This window comes from Rhizophagus irregularis, chromosome 7 (assembly GCF_026210795.1).
Source record: "Rhizophagus irregularis chromosome 7, complete sequence".
NCBI classification, from domain to species: domain Eukaryota; kingdom Fungi; phylum Glomeromycota; class Glomeromycetes; order Glomerales; family Glomeraceae; genus Rhizophagus; species Rhizophagus irregularis.
Genome location: NC_089435.1, coordinates 822,238 through 838,950, shown reverse-complemented (window position 1 = coordinate 838,950; position 16,713 = coordinate 822,238). Strand labels below are relative to the sequence as shown.

At 26.8% G+C, this 16,713-nt stretch overlaps 2 protein-coding genes across 2 annotated transcripts; both read left to right on the top strand.

Annotated features, from left to right (window-relative positions):
* Nucleotides 1-4,810: 4,810 nt before the first annotated feature.
* On the top strand, nt 4,811-6,945 carry OCT59_027006 (uncharacterized protein; the record flags this gene model as incomplete). Its single annotated transcript, XM_025317691.2, has 12 exons — nt 4,811-4,918; nt 5,011-5,089; nt 5,191-5,219; nt 5,293-5,362; nt 5,438-5,485; nt 5,573-5,730; nt 5,806-5,885; nt 5,953-6,037; nt 6,155-6,189; nt 6,252-6,408; nt 6,485-6,588; nt 6,670-6,945. The coding sequence occupies 12 exons, from the start codon at nt 4,811-4,813 to the stop codon at nt 6,827-6,829; spliced, it is 1,113 nt and encodes a 370-aa protein (XP_025177782.1). The 3' UTR covers nt 6,830-6,945.
* Nucleotides 6,946-13,211: 6,266 nt separating this feature from the next.
* OCT59_027005 (uncharacterized protein) lies at nt 13,212-14,191 on the top strand (the record flags this gene model as incomplete). Its single annotated transcript, XM_066136648.1, has 7 exons — nt 13,212-13,473; nt 13,541-13,552; nt 13,623-13,673; nt 13,745-13,783; nt 13,852-13,914; nt 14,026-14,091; nt 14,160-14,191. The coding sequence occupies 7 exons, from the start codon at nt 13,212-13,214 to the stop codon at nt 14,189-14,191; spliced, it is 525 nt and encodes a 174-aa protein (XP_065993117.1).
* Between the last annotated feature and the right edge of the window lie 2,522 nt (nt 14,192-16,713).

Genomic DNA, 16,713 nt, shown 5'->3' with positions numbered 1-16,713 from the left:
CAGTTTCCCACGGGTTTACACAGACATATTGATAAATATTATGTAATAACATTATTTCTACTGTATTTATTTTATTAAATATCTATTATAATTCTAATTAATAGTAAACATATTTCAATAACCCATAATCATAAATACCCGAGTATACCCGATAAACTGGTAACTGACCACAGCTCTAACTTAAAAAAAAAAATAAAAACTGATTATCATGATTATGAGTTCCGATATCAAATTATATCGAAATTTAAAATACCGGTAACTAAATTCAATTACGCCAAACAAGATCATAAAAATATAAATATCAGTATCCTAATAGACTGATACACGTAATGATTCATGCAAAATATAGTTGACCATGATTAACTCAAGTCAAATATATATCATCAGAGAAAATTTTCCTGCATATAGTACTTAACCCACTTATATCATCAGTTAGGCGAGATTCATCTTTATCAAAATTTAAGTAATTCAAGAAGATAAATTCAACCAGCCTTACTGTAATACAAAGATAAAAAATATACATTTATTATAATACATTTGTTATTTCCTCCACGTGACGCTTCTTAGTTGCAGGTTCTCTACTAACTGATGCCCTATCCATTAACAAGCCCACAATAACCTCCAAAATCCTCTTTACATTTTTGCGCAACTCGGTTGAGTCCTTAAGAGTATTTTCTGTCAATGAAATTCGATATTCGGTCCTGCTTGTACTATATATGCCCTCAGTGCTATGAAGAGTGAAGTACCAGTCAGTCCCAGTACTGACTATACCATAGACATATTCGTAATCAGGATTGAACACATCACTTGCCTTTCGCTTTTTCTTGTTCATTTTTATGTTCATCTGGGGTAGCGAAGCAAGTTAGCAATACCCATGATCAACCTTAACGAGCAATGGAGTAGAACAAATTGTTATACTTACATCACACGCACTTTGACACTGCAGTAAATTTTGGCAAACACTCAAAGTCGTCTGAAATGGTTTGCTCTCGGTTATGCAAATTATCTCCTCCAAAATTTCATTGATAATTTTTTTGATTGCATAATCAACACGACCTGTGTTTATATTTGCCTGAGGTGTGATCATCAAATCCTCGAGAAGACTTACTGCCGTGTGCAAGATTGTAGAAATATACTCACAACGTATAGCCTCATTACTATCTATAACCGGTCCCATATTTCTTATCCTGCGAAGAATATCGTTAATGCAAAGCTCAAATTGCGGGGCATTTTCGTCGATTGGTTGGATAGCTGTAATCCTTTATAAGTGAGTTTGAAATATTTCAATAAAGAACATGACATGTGATTACTTACGTGGTATGAACTGTGGAATGCGAGCTATATCACCGCTAACCCTGTAAAAAATCTGATCCGTGTTTTATCTTTCCATGTTTTTTCAGTAAATGTATCATTTTCATGGAATTTATAGCCTTAAATCATGGAAATTTTCATCTTGCTAACATGGATATCCGTGAATGTATCATTTTCACGGAATTTTTACGGAAGACACGGAGAAATAATGGAAATATTCGGATAAAAATTTTTTATAGGGTAACGATTCCATATTTCTCAAGCATCTCATTCAAGTCTTTCTGGGTCTTGTACAAGGAGAACGAGCACAACTTTCTCTTCTTATATTCCTTGGAAAAGTAGGCAAGTCTAGCCGCTGGACCACCAGACATACCCATTTTTCAAGCTTTTTTTCAGTTATCCTTAAAAAGCCACAGCCATTAATCCTTTTCTTGCGAACAATTTCCAAGTCCTCCTTCTCAAGTTCCAAGTCGTCCTCCTTCTGCTGCAAGAAGTCGATGAGCTCCTTCATTTTATTTTAATTTCGTCCAAGATTTGTTTTCAAAATGCAAAAGTCTAAGCGCCTATATATATCAGAACAACCAACATGAACCACCATTAGATGTATATGATCACTATTAAATGGTTATTACCATTTTTTTATCCTCGCTTTTAGTTATTACAACTATTTAAAACTTATGTTTCGTAATATTATGACTCATGAATAATTATCACGAAGTCACATTTCTATTTGATACCGTACGTATTAATTCATTTTGAATAAAGAGTCGTCATGCGGTCATGATTAATCAATCAACATCCATAAAAGAATAAAAACCCTAAATAATGGCTATACAAAAAAATTGACAAAAAAGATTTTTATTAGTCTGTATTTTATGTGTCATTATTATAGGACAAAATCGTATTAGTTTTGGCCGGAGTATCCTGAATTGTGGGAAATTTTAATCAGTTTTTCAGATACATAAAGAAGTGAGCAATGCTATAAAAAATATATAGGCATCAAATTATTTCTTTCCACTCACTTTATAACATTAAACATTATGTCACATATTTATAACTGACTATGATCTATTTGCAAAGTCTTGTAATAGTATTAACAAATATATTTATCAACAAGTACATTTTATCAACAATCAAAATGACAAAATGAATATTTCAATTTTAATACAGAATCAAGTGTAAAATATTTTATAAAGACAATTGGACAAATGAACAAGTATATAATAATTAAATTGCAATTGTATATGTAAAATTAAATAAATATTAATACAACAGTATTGAAAATATAAATAAATCTTTAACTACAATGAGATATAAAAGAAAGATATAAATTTTCTGTTTACGTAAACTTTCAGATATAAAGTTATGCTTGATACTAAATATAATTACACAATTTCGCATTTATCCATTTTCTTGACACTTCTATACAATATTAACCACCACTATTTTAATCCATAATATAAAAAAGGAATTAAGATTATTTAAAAAGACATATTATGTGCAATTTCGCGAAGGAAGTCAATTACACATCGTTTGAATTTGGGATTCACGCTCATGGTCTTTTTTCTAGTAAACTTCGCTATTTCAAGTTGGATCTATTTGATTTATTCTTTTTGGATTTCCTTTATAATTTTAAATACACTTTGTTCGAAGTTGCTGAAAAAATATAAATCTGCCACCGAATGGTTCGTTCTTATTCTCGGGAAAGGCTTGTCGTAACCGCATGAGCATTCTTCTTCCAACCATACTCTTCTCATCGATTATGATTATGCACTACCTAATAATGTCTCACACCTTCTACTGAATTTTGAGTTCAATATTATCGGTGACTGACCAAAGTGAAGGTGGAAATATTAGTGAGATCATATTACTTTTCACTTCTTGATGTATATCATTACTCTATCATGAACATAATAATCTTCAGACCATTCCATAATTACATTTGCTTCTTTCTATTGGCATATTAGTCTTCAATTAATAGAAACGTCACCAGGCAGAAAAAATCCAAAAGCAGGAATGTGTCGAATTAATAAACTAAAATTTTCATCTATGTTATACTAAGTAATAAGATCAGAAGTATGTATTTACTGATAATAGATATAATAGTCCTTTGTTTTGAATGATTTACATATAGTAATTTCAACTAAAAGAAAAGATTTTTATTTTGAATTGCTTCATATATTAAAGTAAAAGCTGAATAGTATCAATAGAAGATTTTTCAAAATCTGTTAAAACAAATTGTGATTTCAAAATATTATGAATAGAATCAATAAATCCTGTCCTTAGACTTGCTAGTTATTAATGCGTAAACAAGAGGCATACATAACTCATGTGAGTATATAACTGTTTAAATATGATTGGAATTTGGAAGTGTTTGAACGTTCCATCCATTATCCAATAAAGATTGCTTTTAAATTATTTAACCAGCAAAGAAGGTCTTCGTGAAAACTTCGTAAAATAACGTCTTTTTCGGTAATTTTAATTACGCGTAGTCGTTGATAGTTCTTTAAATTGCGTCGGTATAATATTATTATGTATTATAGTTATATTATTGCATGTAGATGATTGCTTTAAATTATTTAATATTATTATGTATTTAATATAGTTATATTATTTCTTATGTAGTTGAATCTTCTAAAGTTTTTTTTATATATATTGAGGACTGTGGTTTTGTCATATTGAATTCGTTTATAATAGGTTGGTTGTAATGGAAGATTTAGATACACTTCGTGTGAATTATATTAGTTGAGTAATTTAATCATTAGTTTGTTAAGTTCGCTCTTAAATTTAACTTTATTATGAGTAGAAAGAACAGTTTTACAAATAATATTATATATTAGAAAAAAAATTATTAAAAAAAAAGAAAGAGATTGGGAAAAAAAATTTTTTTTTATTTACACAATTTCCTTTTATGAATACATTAAATTGTGACTTTAATTGGGAAATAACGTTTATGTAATATAGTAACTTTCCTATATTAAGCAATTGTGTGATTAATATATCGGGTAATACATAAAAAAAAAAAATGATTGTTCGTCAAATTAACGAATTGACGTAATTTTTAAGGAGTTAAATTTATATTTAAATCTTTTTATGTTAAAATCTTGAATAAAAACTCGTTTTATTTGTTAAGGACTTGAATTTTTCTTTAATTAGAAAAAGTTTTGAAATTATCACATGCTTTAAAATGTTTATGTAAGTTTTCCCATAATTGAAAAATTCTATGATTGTAGTAGTCTAATTTTATCCTAAAAATTCAAAATTCTAAAAAAAAATTAAAATTAAGAATTACGATTAATTGATTAATTGTAATAATGTTTTTGGTGGATTTATTAAATACCCGGATAGCGAATCGAGACGGATATTTTTTTATCCGTGGATCTTGTACAATGTACATCAATAAATTTAACCTTTTAAAGTTTAGCTCGGGAAACTCTGAAAAAACTATATTTATAAGCTCATATCAATAGAGGGTTTTTTTTTTTAAAAAAAAAAGAAAATGGCTCAGGATACTTCTTCGTCCACTGAAACCATTGGAGCTCTTGATGATTATGTTTTATTAGGTCGTAGTGGGTTAAGAATTTCTCCATTATGTCTTGGTGCTTTGGTAAGATCACTATCTTAAAAAGATTTATTGAAATAATAATTTAAGAAATATTAATTTGAATTCAAAATATTATGTACACTTATATTTATCAGGGATTTGATAAAGATAGTGATTATGAGAATTCGAAGAAAATTTTCGATCATTATTATGAAAAAGGAGGAAATTTTTTTGGTAACTTTTTTACGTAGTTATTGTAGTTATTTCACTTAATCTTTGATATTTTAATTTAATTTCGTTTATTTATTTATTATTATTATTATTATTTTTTTTAGATACTGCAAATATTTACAATAATGGTCAAGTAAGTAATAAAAAAGTAAATATTTTTCAAAAAGTCGTTGATCTTAATAATAAAATCATTTAAAATAATTTAGTGTGAACGTTTCCTTGGAGGTTATGTTGCCGATAAAAGATCTGAAGTCGTGATTGCCACAAAATATACATGTATGAATCGTGCTAAATCTAATTTGAAATTTTTTTTTTTTACTGTACATTTAAATTAAAAAAATTCGTTTATAGTAAATAAAACCGAAATGTATGAAGGCATGAGATACAATCCGAATGCCGGTAATCTAATTTATACATACACAAATTATTAACCTTCTATATTAACTGATTATAAAAAAATCAATATATATATATATATTTTTTTAGGAGGAAATCATAGAAAAAGTCTCGTGGAAAATCTAGATGAAAGTTTGAAACGATTGAATATGGGTTATGTTGATATTTTGTATACTCATTACCATGAATATAGAACTCCAATTGAAGAAATGATGAGATCATTGGATGATGTCGTTCGGAGTGGGAAAGTAAGTAAATCCTTTTATTTTATTTGAAAAATAATTAAATTGATTTATTAAAAAAAAATAAATTTGGACGAATAGGCTTTGTATGTTGCAGCAAGTAATATTCCATCTTGGGCACTCGCTTGTAGTAATACTATTGCCAATTTACGCGGATGGAGGTACGAAATTATAAATAATTAACAAATTTATAATATAATTTCACACATATATATCAACTGTGTTTAGTCCTTTCATTGGACTTCAAACGCGTTATAATTTGTTGAATCGTTGGTTGGAATTTGATTTACAACCCGCTTGTGCTGAACTTGGTGTATGTATTATTATACCTATTATACCTTTATACATTGTATATTTGTATTATATTAAGTAAATTAATCGATATTTTTATTTATTTTTATTTTATTTTTTTTTTGAAAAAATATTTTAGGTTGGGATTATACCATGGGGATCCATCGCAGAGGGGTAATTGATCATTTATACCTTAACAAATTACATTGCAATATAATAATATTTTTATAAAATAGGTTTCTTTCAGGAAAATATACGAAAGAAACACTTCCTGATCCAAAATCAGGATATCGCGGTCGAGTAATTGCGGATACTGCGAAAAATGAAAAAAATTGGGAAATTTTAGATGAAGTTATTGCCATTTCAAAGGAGATTAATAGAACTCCTGCTCAAGTAATTATTTATAATTTATATAAAGTAATTCTTTTTTTAATTGATATAAAAAAAAATATTGTTTTTTTTATTTAAGGTTACTTTGAATTGGATTAAACAAAAACCTGGAATTACTTCTCCTCTAATTGGTTCTACAACTGTTGCTCAACTTGAAGAAAATATTAAAGCTCTTGAATTCAAGTAAGTGTCATGTTATTAAAAAAAGTGGTTTGCTTTTTTTTTTGGTTTATTAATTTTATTTATTTATTTATTTATTATTAGACTGACGTCTGAGCAAATGGCAAGACTTGATGCGGTATCTAGACTACCTGAAATCCCATTTCCTCATTCGGTTAATAATAGGATTGATAATTTTATTGGAAAAAATGTTGAAATGCCAAAAATATATCAGCCTATTAAGAATATAAATAGAGATTATTAATTTTTAAAAGTCAATGTATTTTTATATTTTATAGAGATATACGTGTAATTATCGCAAAAATATTTTGCAAGTTTCTTATTCTAACAATAAAGGATGTAATCTTTTCATTCTGCTGTATGTCTCTGTGAGTTATTCTTTATATACAAATATAGCTAACTGGTACGGCATACAAACTCTTTCAATTAGACTTAAAAGAGTTGAAGGATTGTTTAATCAAGATTATTTTCCGATCCAAATTTATATATACTTTGTTTTTTATTATAATAAATGAAATGGTTCCCTTGCTAATTAGCGAAAAATGTGGGAATTTTTCCGATTCATATGAATCTGAAGAAGAAATGCAAGAAGTTTCAAATCGGCCTAAAAAGAAATTTAAACCTCCAGTGACAAGACTAAACATGCAAAGCCTCAATCGGATTAATTGAATTGGATTACCCCTTCCGAAAAAATTTATTTTGAGGGTGTTATGTCGACCGGAGGAAGGAACAACAGGCGCAAGACAGTAGCTAATCCCACGCAGTACATACCGTTATGTAATCCCACCAAATATGGGCATACATATGATAGAACAACTGGCCTTATCACTGTTAAGAATAAAAGACAGGATAGGTCGTATGCGTGTTAGATTATTCCGAGCAATCCGAGGTGATCGAAATTTGGGAATTGGGTGGAGGTTAATTACTGGTTAATAGACTATCTGGGACAATCTACGAAATTCATCCTGAGTAATTGACATATGATCAAGAGACAGGAAAACTTTAGATATCCTAAGAAATATCGTATTGGGATAAGATATCCTGATAGTACCTGTTAAGTTTATGGTCATATTTATAACATTGGAGTACACACTTATTTATACGGCGTATAAGCCGTCTTATTTTATAAATAAGAGTCTTCTTTTAATGTTACAAGCAGAATTTAAGAACTATCATAACTATAGAATATATTAAGATGGAAATCTTTTACATACAAATAACTAAATGTTAACTAACTTACATTACGGTACTTATTAAATTCATCAAGATTATGATAATCGTTGTATTATCATGAATAGTTCATGAATACGTGAGATGAAAATAAACTCATTTATTCTTTTCTTCTGAATAACATGTATAGACACGGTATTCCATCGGTGAATCATTCCGTATGTAAGTAATTGTCTAAAATATGACAATTTTTTAGTATGTAAGTAATCAACTTCGTAAAAAAAGAAAATAAAAAATGATTATTTTTTTTTACCGAACATGGTTAAAATTTTAAATAAAAAGGAGAAAGAGTAAAAAAAATGAATTTAGATTTTATTATTCATATATGAATCAGTAGGATGTAATGTTTTTATTAATGACAAAATGGAAATTATTATGAGGTGGAGCGAGTGATGATATTTCAAAATTTATAAATTTATTATAGAATTTTGTTTGTGACGTCGAAATTAATGATTTTTAAATTAATTAATTAGAAAATTTGATGATTTTTTATTAGGTTATTCAAGATAATTAAAAATAATGCGTATATAGCTTTTAAACCATATTATACATATTGCAGGAAAAGAATAACAAAACATACTAGAAGACAAATTCATACATTTAAGATAATCACTCATTATTTTTCTGAATTATATCATATATAAATATATATATATATATTTTTTTTATTAGAAAATGAATTCAACAAAATTTGATTGGAATTTATCTTTTAATTTTTTTATAGTATTCTTAATTTAAAAAGAATTAATTTGTCTAATCAAACTCCTTCTTTTATCAAGAGTGATTTTAAATAATATTCTAACTTATAGAGAACGATTTGTTACACATTACACAATTCAAATTAATTTATACATGGTAATCTAAATATTTTAATTATATAGATTATAAATGTCGAATGATATTTATCTGCTGATAATCTAAACATACAATTCAATTTTATTTTATTTTCAAATAAGTAAATATTATATTAACAATATAAAATTTTTTTCTCTTAACAAATTATCAGAGAAATTGAAATTTTTATATTGTATTTACGTAAAAATGAACAAGAATTTTTATGTTAAAGGTCAATTTGAATAAGTTTAGGTAAGGAGATAACGTTTATAACGTTTATAACATGTTTTATAAATTTAATAAATTAGATTAAATTGTGATATTGATTCTGGATAGCTCTAAATTGGGTTAAACAAGCACGTTTATTTAATTAAAATTGAAATAATTAGCAAAGTCGTTTTTTATTACACAAGTATAAAAAAGATTTTGGATTAACACATTAGTTAAGATATTTCAAATAACAACATTGTTGAAGTGTTACTTGTTTTATTTGTAAGAGTTAATTTTTTTACATTTATATTAACTAGTTTTAACTTTTATGTCAGGTCGGAAATTATATACAACGAAATCAACAATATTCATTATATCAAAAATATTAAATAATCAAGTTAATCAAGTAAATAATTTAAAAATACAATAAAATTTAAATTGTTTAGCGTAATTCACGATATATCAAGAATATTATACTATAAATATCACAACAATATCGGCAACGTCAACTAAAGTTTAGTTGTTAATTACCTTTGAATTATGATTTTTGTTCAACCTGTTTTTTGTATTATTAAATTTGATATTTGAACATTAAAAAATACAAATAAATTAATATTAAATCATAGAAAAATCAATATTAATTATTAATCGTGTAAATTACATCTTAATTAGTATTTAATTGAGAAATAATAAATTATAAAGTTTCCATTTAATTAATTAAAAATTTTATTAGTATCTTTAAGAATTGTTTTCATTATGAAATTATTATTAATACCTGAAAATTTCGTGCTTATTATATTATCATTAATCAACAATTTTTTGGTTCAAGAAGGTTCTTAAAATCGAGCAATCTACAGTACTTGCTTCCGAATATGTTTTGTATGATAATCCTAAACTAGTCGATGGAATGATGTTATTTAATGAATTGTTTATTTCTGTTTCTTTAATTTTGTGGTTGCAATTCTACTGGTTCATATCTCCATTTGTTTATAGCATCTTTAACTTCTCTTGCTATCGGTCGATTTAGTGGATTTGCATCTAAATATCTCTTAAGAAATATACAATTAATTGAGTTGAGCCCTTGACATATTCTTATTACTAAATTTTTATCATGGCTTAAATGTATGAGAGTAGTCCAGAAATTACTTCATACATAATTATGCCAAAACTATAAATATCGGCAGCCTTTGTATAATTTTATCCTCTTAAAATTTTAGAAGCTATATAAGGTAAACACAATATGTTATTTTCTGATTCAATATAATTTGCGAGTTTACATAATCCCATATCAGTTATAGCAGTATCATATTTAAGCTTTAATATATTTCCAATATGTAAATCTCAATGAATTAATTCCTTTCATGAATACGTTCCAATTATAATATCATAAATATAATCGATCTTTCTATTCCAATTTAATTTGTTATATTCTTTATCTAAATAATTTCGTAAACTTCCATTTCTCGCATAATTTAAAACTATCATATAATTTTTTGTTTCTGAATCCTGAGTTATTCTATAAAATCCAATAATAAAAGCATTGTTTATTTTCCCTTTATTATGTACTATGTAATCTATATTAAATATATATTAGCAAGATTATCTTAATTATAAAACATCAGAATAATTAATAATTAAGTTATACCTCATGCATAAATTCTAAAGTACCATTTTTGAATTATCTAAACTTCCAGAGCTACGAACATGTTTTTATTATATCTACTCCAACAACTATTTCTCAAATAAGTGCTATGGTGTAGTAGTAACAACGGAATACAACGCAGCATATGTTGCGTAGGTATTACAATTTATCTTCCACGTCAAAAAAAGCTTAGGCACGTGATTCAGTGTACGCGTGATTTGGTATATGGCGCAGTTTTGATTGTTCATAATTTTTGAATTTTTTTGCGTAATAAAAAAAAATATATGTATATTTTTATAAAATTTTATATCAGAAAAAAATTTAATTTTTGATCGTACCTTTTTTATAAAAAAAATTAGAATTTATTAAGTACTAATTCTGTGACATGTAGAATTATTCTGTTTATAAATAAATTTGCAAATCTTTTTTCAGTATTTATTTTATAATTTTTGTAATATAACAGAAACAATATAAAGTATGACAACGATACTGTATAGGGTTATGATGTAGTAGGACACGCATGTGACTTGTTTAACTTTAAGCCATGGTTTCTTATTAGTCAACAGTGGATTATTTTTTGTATAATTAATTCGAATGTTATATATCGCTTGATTTGAAGCACCAACTACTAATTTGTCTAAAAATCAACTTTAGAAGATTCATTGATATAAATCAAGTTATAACAGAAATTCTCATTAGTTTGTTCACTTATATTCTGCAATAATAAATATACAAATCTTGTGTGTAAATTTCAAATTACGTAATCTTCTCTTTTTACAGTTTGTTTCGTTATTTTGTTAACTGGTAAGTTCTTTGGTTGGTTCACGTGACTCACGTGATTTAGAAATTCAATAACGGGATTGACCATTCTTTATTTGGGTTTTTACATTAATCATCACACTATTTATCGCCTGTACCGTACAATATTTTTTATATTACGCATTAGAGTTATCCGTTATATCCGCGGATATTCGAATATCAAGATTGAACGGATGCATGCAGAATTCCGGATATACGGATATTATCCGCTAAGAGTAACTTGGACCAATTTTATAATGCCGGCCGGAATTATGCTAAATTATTTCCTTTTTTAGAAATATATGCTACACAACCTCATAAAAAGGAAAATTTCGATTTTTAGAAAAGTAATTTTTATGGAACGGCTATCGCTAATAAAAATGGAAATAACCATCTTACCAAGGTATAATCCTGGTCGGAATTATAAATTTGGCTTGATTTAGCCTGCAAAAATAATTGGATATCCGGATAAACGGATAACACAAAAATCGGATATCCGGATGGACGGATTAAATCTGGATAAATTAGCTATAAACGGATATCTGATATCCAGATGAACGGATACAAACTCTATTACGCATGAATGATACAATTAACTCGTCTAATTAAAAAGATCGCGCAATAAAGCAAGAATTACTCGCTCCGGAATTTGTTAATCCATAATTTTCATTTTTAATAAAAAAAATTTATGTTTATCTCACATTATGACTTCTATTCGAGAAGACATAGTTTTTGCTGCGTATCATAGAGCATATGCATTAACAGATTTTAATACTCAAGATACCTTAGACAAACAATTTGAATTTAGGCAACAAACTATTCTTGCTGACAAATCTCTTACAAAAGATGAAAAATCATATGCAGTAAAATTATTAAATAAAGATTTTGACTATTTTAAAATTCTTGATAATGAAGGAATAAAAAGAATTTGTGAAAATTGTCATGATGAATGCTTAGCTACATTATACTGTGAACATTGTGTTCGAAATTATTTAAAATCAAAATTTTCAAACTGGACATCTGGAAATAATGATATTGATAATTTAATAAAACAATGTCAAATGGAAACACTTAAACCAAATAGAATAGTAGAATGGATTCCATATGATAAATTACAAAATATTGAATATTTAACTAAAGGTGGATGTTCTGAAATTTATACAGCATACAGGATTGATGGAAGTTATGAAGAATGGGATTCAAAAAAAAACCAATTAAAAAGATATGGAGGACATAATGTAGTACTCAAAAAGTTAGAAAATGTTGAAAGTGCTAATAAAAGTTGGTTTGAAGAGGTATGTAATTTAAAATTATTTGAAAAAGTGACTAAAATAATTACTATATAATAATATCCGTTATTTTTTTATAGAGTAAATCTCATTTATCTATAAGTAACAAATATAGTTATATTGTTGAATGCTTTGGTATAACAAAAGATCCATCAGATGGGAATTATATGCTTGTAATGTTTGAATTGGATAATAATTTAAGAGAATATTTACATCAAAATCATAATAAACTTACATGGAAAAGAAGAATTCATATTATTTATCATATATTGTATGGTGTATCTAGAATTCATAAAGAAAAAGCAATTCACAGAGATTTGCATTCTGGAAATATATTGTTTAATGATGTAAATATTCGTATAAGTGATTTAGGATTTTGTGGACCAGCTGATAAACCATTAAATAGTATATACGGAAATCTTCCTTATATAGCTCCCGAAGTTATTGTAAAAATGAAATATTCTTTTGCGTCTGATGTATATAGTATTGGCATGCTTATGTGGGAAATCTCATCCGGACAACCACCTTTTGTTTATAAACATAATTATGATCTTGCACTAAAAATAATAAATGGAATGAGGCCAAGAATAATACCGGGAACTCCTTTAAAATATAAAGAACTAATGGAACAATGTTGGGATGCTGACCCAACAAAAAGACCTGATATTTTTGACCTTTGGGATGAAATAAGATCTTTATATAGATCATATCTTATTAATGAAAATGAAGAACAACAGACAAATAACATTACAAGCATAGATAACTTTCAATTAAATACAAATTTTAGTATTAGTTCTACTAACTCTATTAACTCCTTTTTTAGAAATTCTAGTAGCAGAGTTTATTATTTTAAAGATTTGCCTGAACCAAGAAATGCAACTAAAGGTAAAAAATTTTATTTATCAAGATTAGTTAACATCATAATAACTGGTCATCTATATTTATTTAATAGAAGAACAAGAAGGTAATCATCAATATTTATCAAAACAAATTATATATGGAAAAGTATAGTATTTATAACATTTGTTTTATAGATTATCATAGTATACAATTTGACTTTGATTTACAAGATGACATGATTACAGGTATAATTAATGCATAATTTTGAAATTTCTTAATTGAAATAATTTAATAGTTTATTATTTTTTTTTTTAAGAAGTAAAAGATGAATCTAATAAAAGAATTTATTTTAACGGTAATGAGTTATTTTATGAATTATTTATCAGCAGTAAGTAAAATAATTAATTTTCTATTACTTAAAAGTAGAAGGACAAGATGATTTAACTATTAACCTCAAGAAAGTAAAGTTGGATAATAATGATAATGGTAATTATTTCTAGATCTCAGAAATTTTATTTCGTTATTATAAAAATTATTTAAGAATTATATGTGTAATAAAATAAGATACTTATAATTTTATTTTAATCCTAAAATTAGATGATGATGAAATATATAATCCCAATTTTCATCCAGAAGAACAAGATGAATTAAAAGTTTCTGACTGTAAGTATATTTTTAAAATATCTTCTTGCTTACTATTATTATTATTAACTTTAATAACCAATTTTTAGGTAAGATGGATCTTAACTATCTATTAAATTAAATTTTATTGTTGTTATTATTTAGAATTATTTAAACACTAAGGTTTAGAGTAGCAATATTTGCAAAGTTTCTTAGTTTGTAATTTGAATAATTCACTTTATTTAAAAGTTATATATGATTTAATAAAATTAAACAATTTCTTTTTTTAATAAACTAAATTATGATCTATATAACAAATCACGTAATATCATAATATATAATACCATAAAAATTAGCTATTTTAAACTTTTATAATATATAGATAAATACACTTTTTTTGAATTTTTTTGCGTAATAAAAAAAAATGTATATTTTTATAAAATAATTATTCTTGTTTATAAACAAATTTGCAATTCTTTTTTCTTCCACTTTATTATTTATTTATTTATCTTATAATTTTTGTAATATAACAGAAACAATATAAAGTATGACAACGATACCGTATAGGGTTATGATGTAGTAGGACACGCATGTGACTTGTTTAACTTTAAGCCATGGTTTCTTATTAATCAACAGTGGATTATTTTTTGTATAATTAATTCGAATTTTATAATCGCTTGATTTGAAGCACCAACTACTAATAATTTGTCTAAAAATCAACTTTAGAAGATTCATTTGATATAAATCAAGTTATAACAGAAATTCTCATTAGTTTGTTCACTTATATTCTGCAATAATAAATATGCAAATCTTGTATGTAAATTTCAAATTACGTAATCTTCTCTTTTTACAGTTTGTTTCGTTATTTTGTTAACTGGTAAGTTTTTTGGTTCACGGGACTCACGTGATTTAGAAATTCAATAACGGGATTGACCATTCTTTATTTGGGTTTTTACATTAATCATCACTCTATTTATTGCCTGTACCGTACAATATTTTTTATATTACGCATTAGAGTTATCCGTTATATCCGCGGATATTCATTGAACGGATGCATGCAGAATTCCGGATATACGGATATTATCCGTTAAGAGTCGGTAACTTGGACCATCTCTTGGCAAAATTTTCCTTAATTCTGGCATGGGGTACGAATAACAAAATTGGGGTATAAATAACCATGGCCAACATATATATATAAAGTAAGATAACGATACCGACTGTAACATGCATACGACTTGTTTAACTTTAAACCATGGTTTCTTATTGGATTGTTTTTTATATAATTAATTTGAATGTTATAATTGCTTAATTTAAAGCACCAACTACTTTACTAAACTGTAATTTGTCTATAAATCAACTTTAGAGGATTTGTTTGAACATGATCTCATTTGATATAAATCAAGTTATAACAGAAATTCTCACTAGTTGTTCACTTATATTCTGCAATAATAAATGTACAAATCTTGTGTATAAATTTTCAAATTACATAATCTTTTCTTTTTACAGTTTGTTTCATTATTTTGTTACGTTTATTTTACTTATTTATTTTTATTTCAAGAAAGGCAAGCAATCTGCCGATACAATACAAAATTACAAAGGTATTAATTACATGATATTAGGTATATAAAATTGACGCAGAATGCATATCCCATACAGAACCATCCTTCGAAAAGACCTGATGGCAGTGACATAGTCGCAGCATCAGTAGAACGCACTGGGAAGAAAATAAACATAGATAACGTAAAAAAACCCCACAGAATCATATTGGTCTTTTGGAGTTAGTAAAAAATATTATAAAAGTGTTTAATAAAATGTTATTTGGTGTAAACTGAAATATTGATATTTTGTCGACGACACGCAGGTAAAAAAGTTGGTTATTGGTACCAAAAATTACGAGAGAGTTTTTTCGTTATTTATTTTTTATTTTATTTTATTTTAAAAATTTAGACAATGACGGGAGCAATACAAATTCGGGAGCAGAGCCCTTACAAAAGAAACTGCTATACTACACCGATACCAATATAAATTCAACCCTCTCGAGAGTCGTCCTGCCTGATATTTATAAAAAACAACACTAGGCATGAGCAGCATTGTAAGAAAAAAGAAGATAAAGAATCTACTGTATATTAAAAAAAGAATAATAAAAAGAAAAAAATTGTAAAAAAAGTCTATTATCTTGAATAAAATCTGTATGCAAATTATTTATTTATTTATTTTATGTCAAGCAGGAAATTGCCTATCGAGGCTGTTACAATTCAAAAGAAAAGAATGAAGCGCTATAGAAGGAAATTACCACCCAAAAATGATCAAAGATCAAGATCGGGCCCTCACTTGTGTTTGAGAAGAACCAATTTGAACCCTAACCCGTCCGATAAGGAACAAAGTAAATTAATTATTTGGTAGCCCAGGATAGGATTGCTCCCCCTGGGTGTCGACTACCTACCATTGGTTGGTAACACGGTTGTGACCGAAGTCGGTGATATCATGATCTACGCACTTTCCTACCACAATGGCTACGATCTACACCTTCGTATAGGCTCACGCAGTATAATTCATAGAACATCCATTGGCTGGACGGATCGAACCTGCGTCCTCCATAGACAATCTTGTCCATCCGCCTGAATGTAAATAATTAGACGTAATAAGGATCATCCATGTATTGTC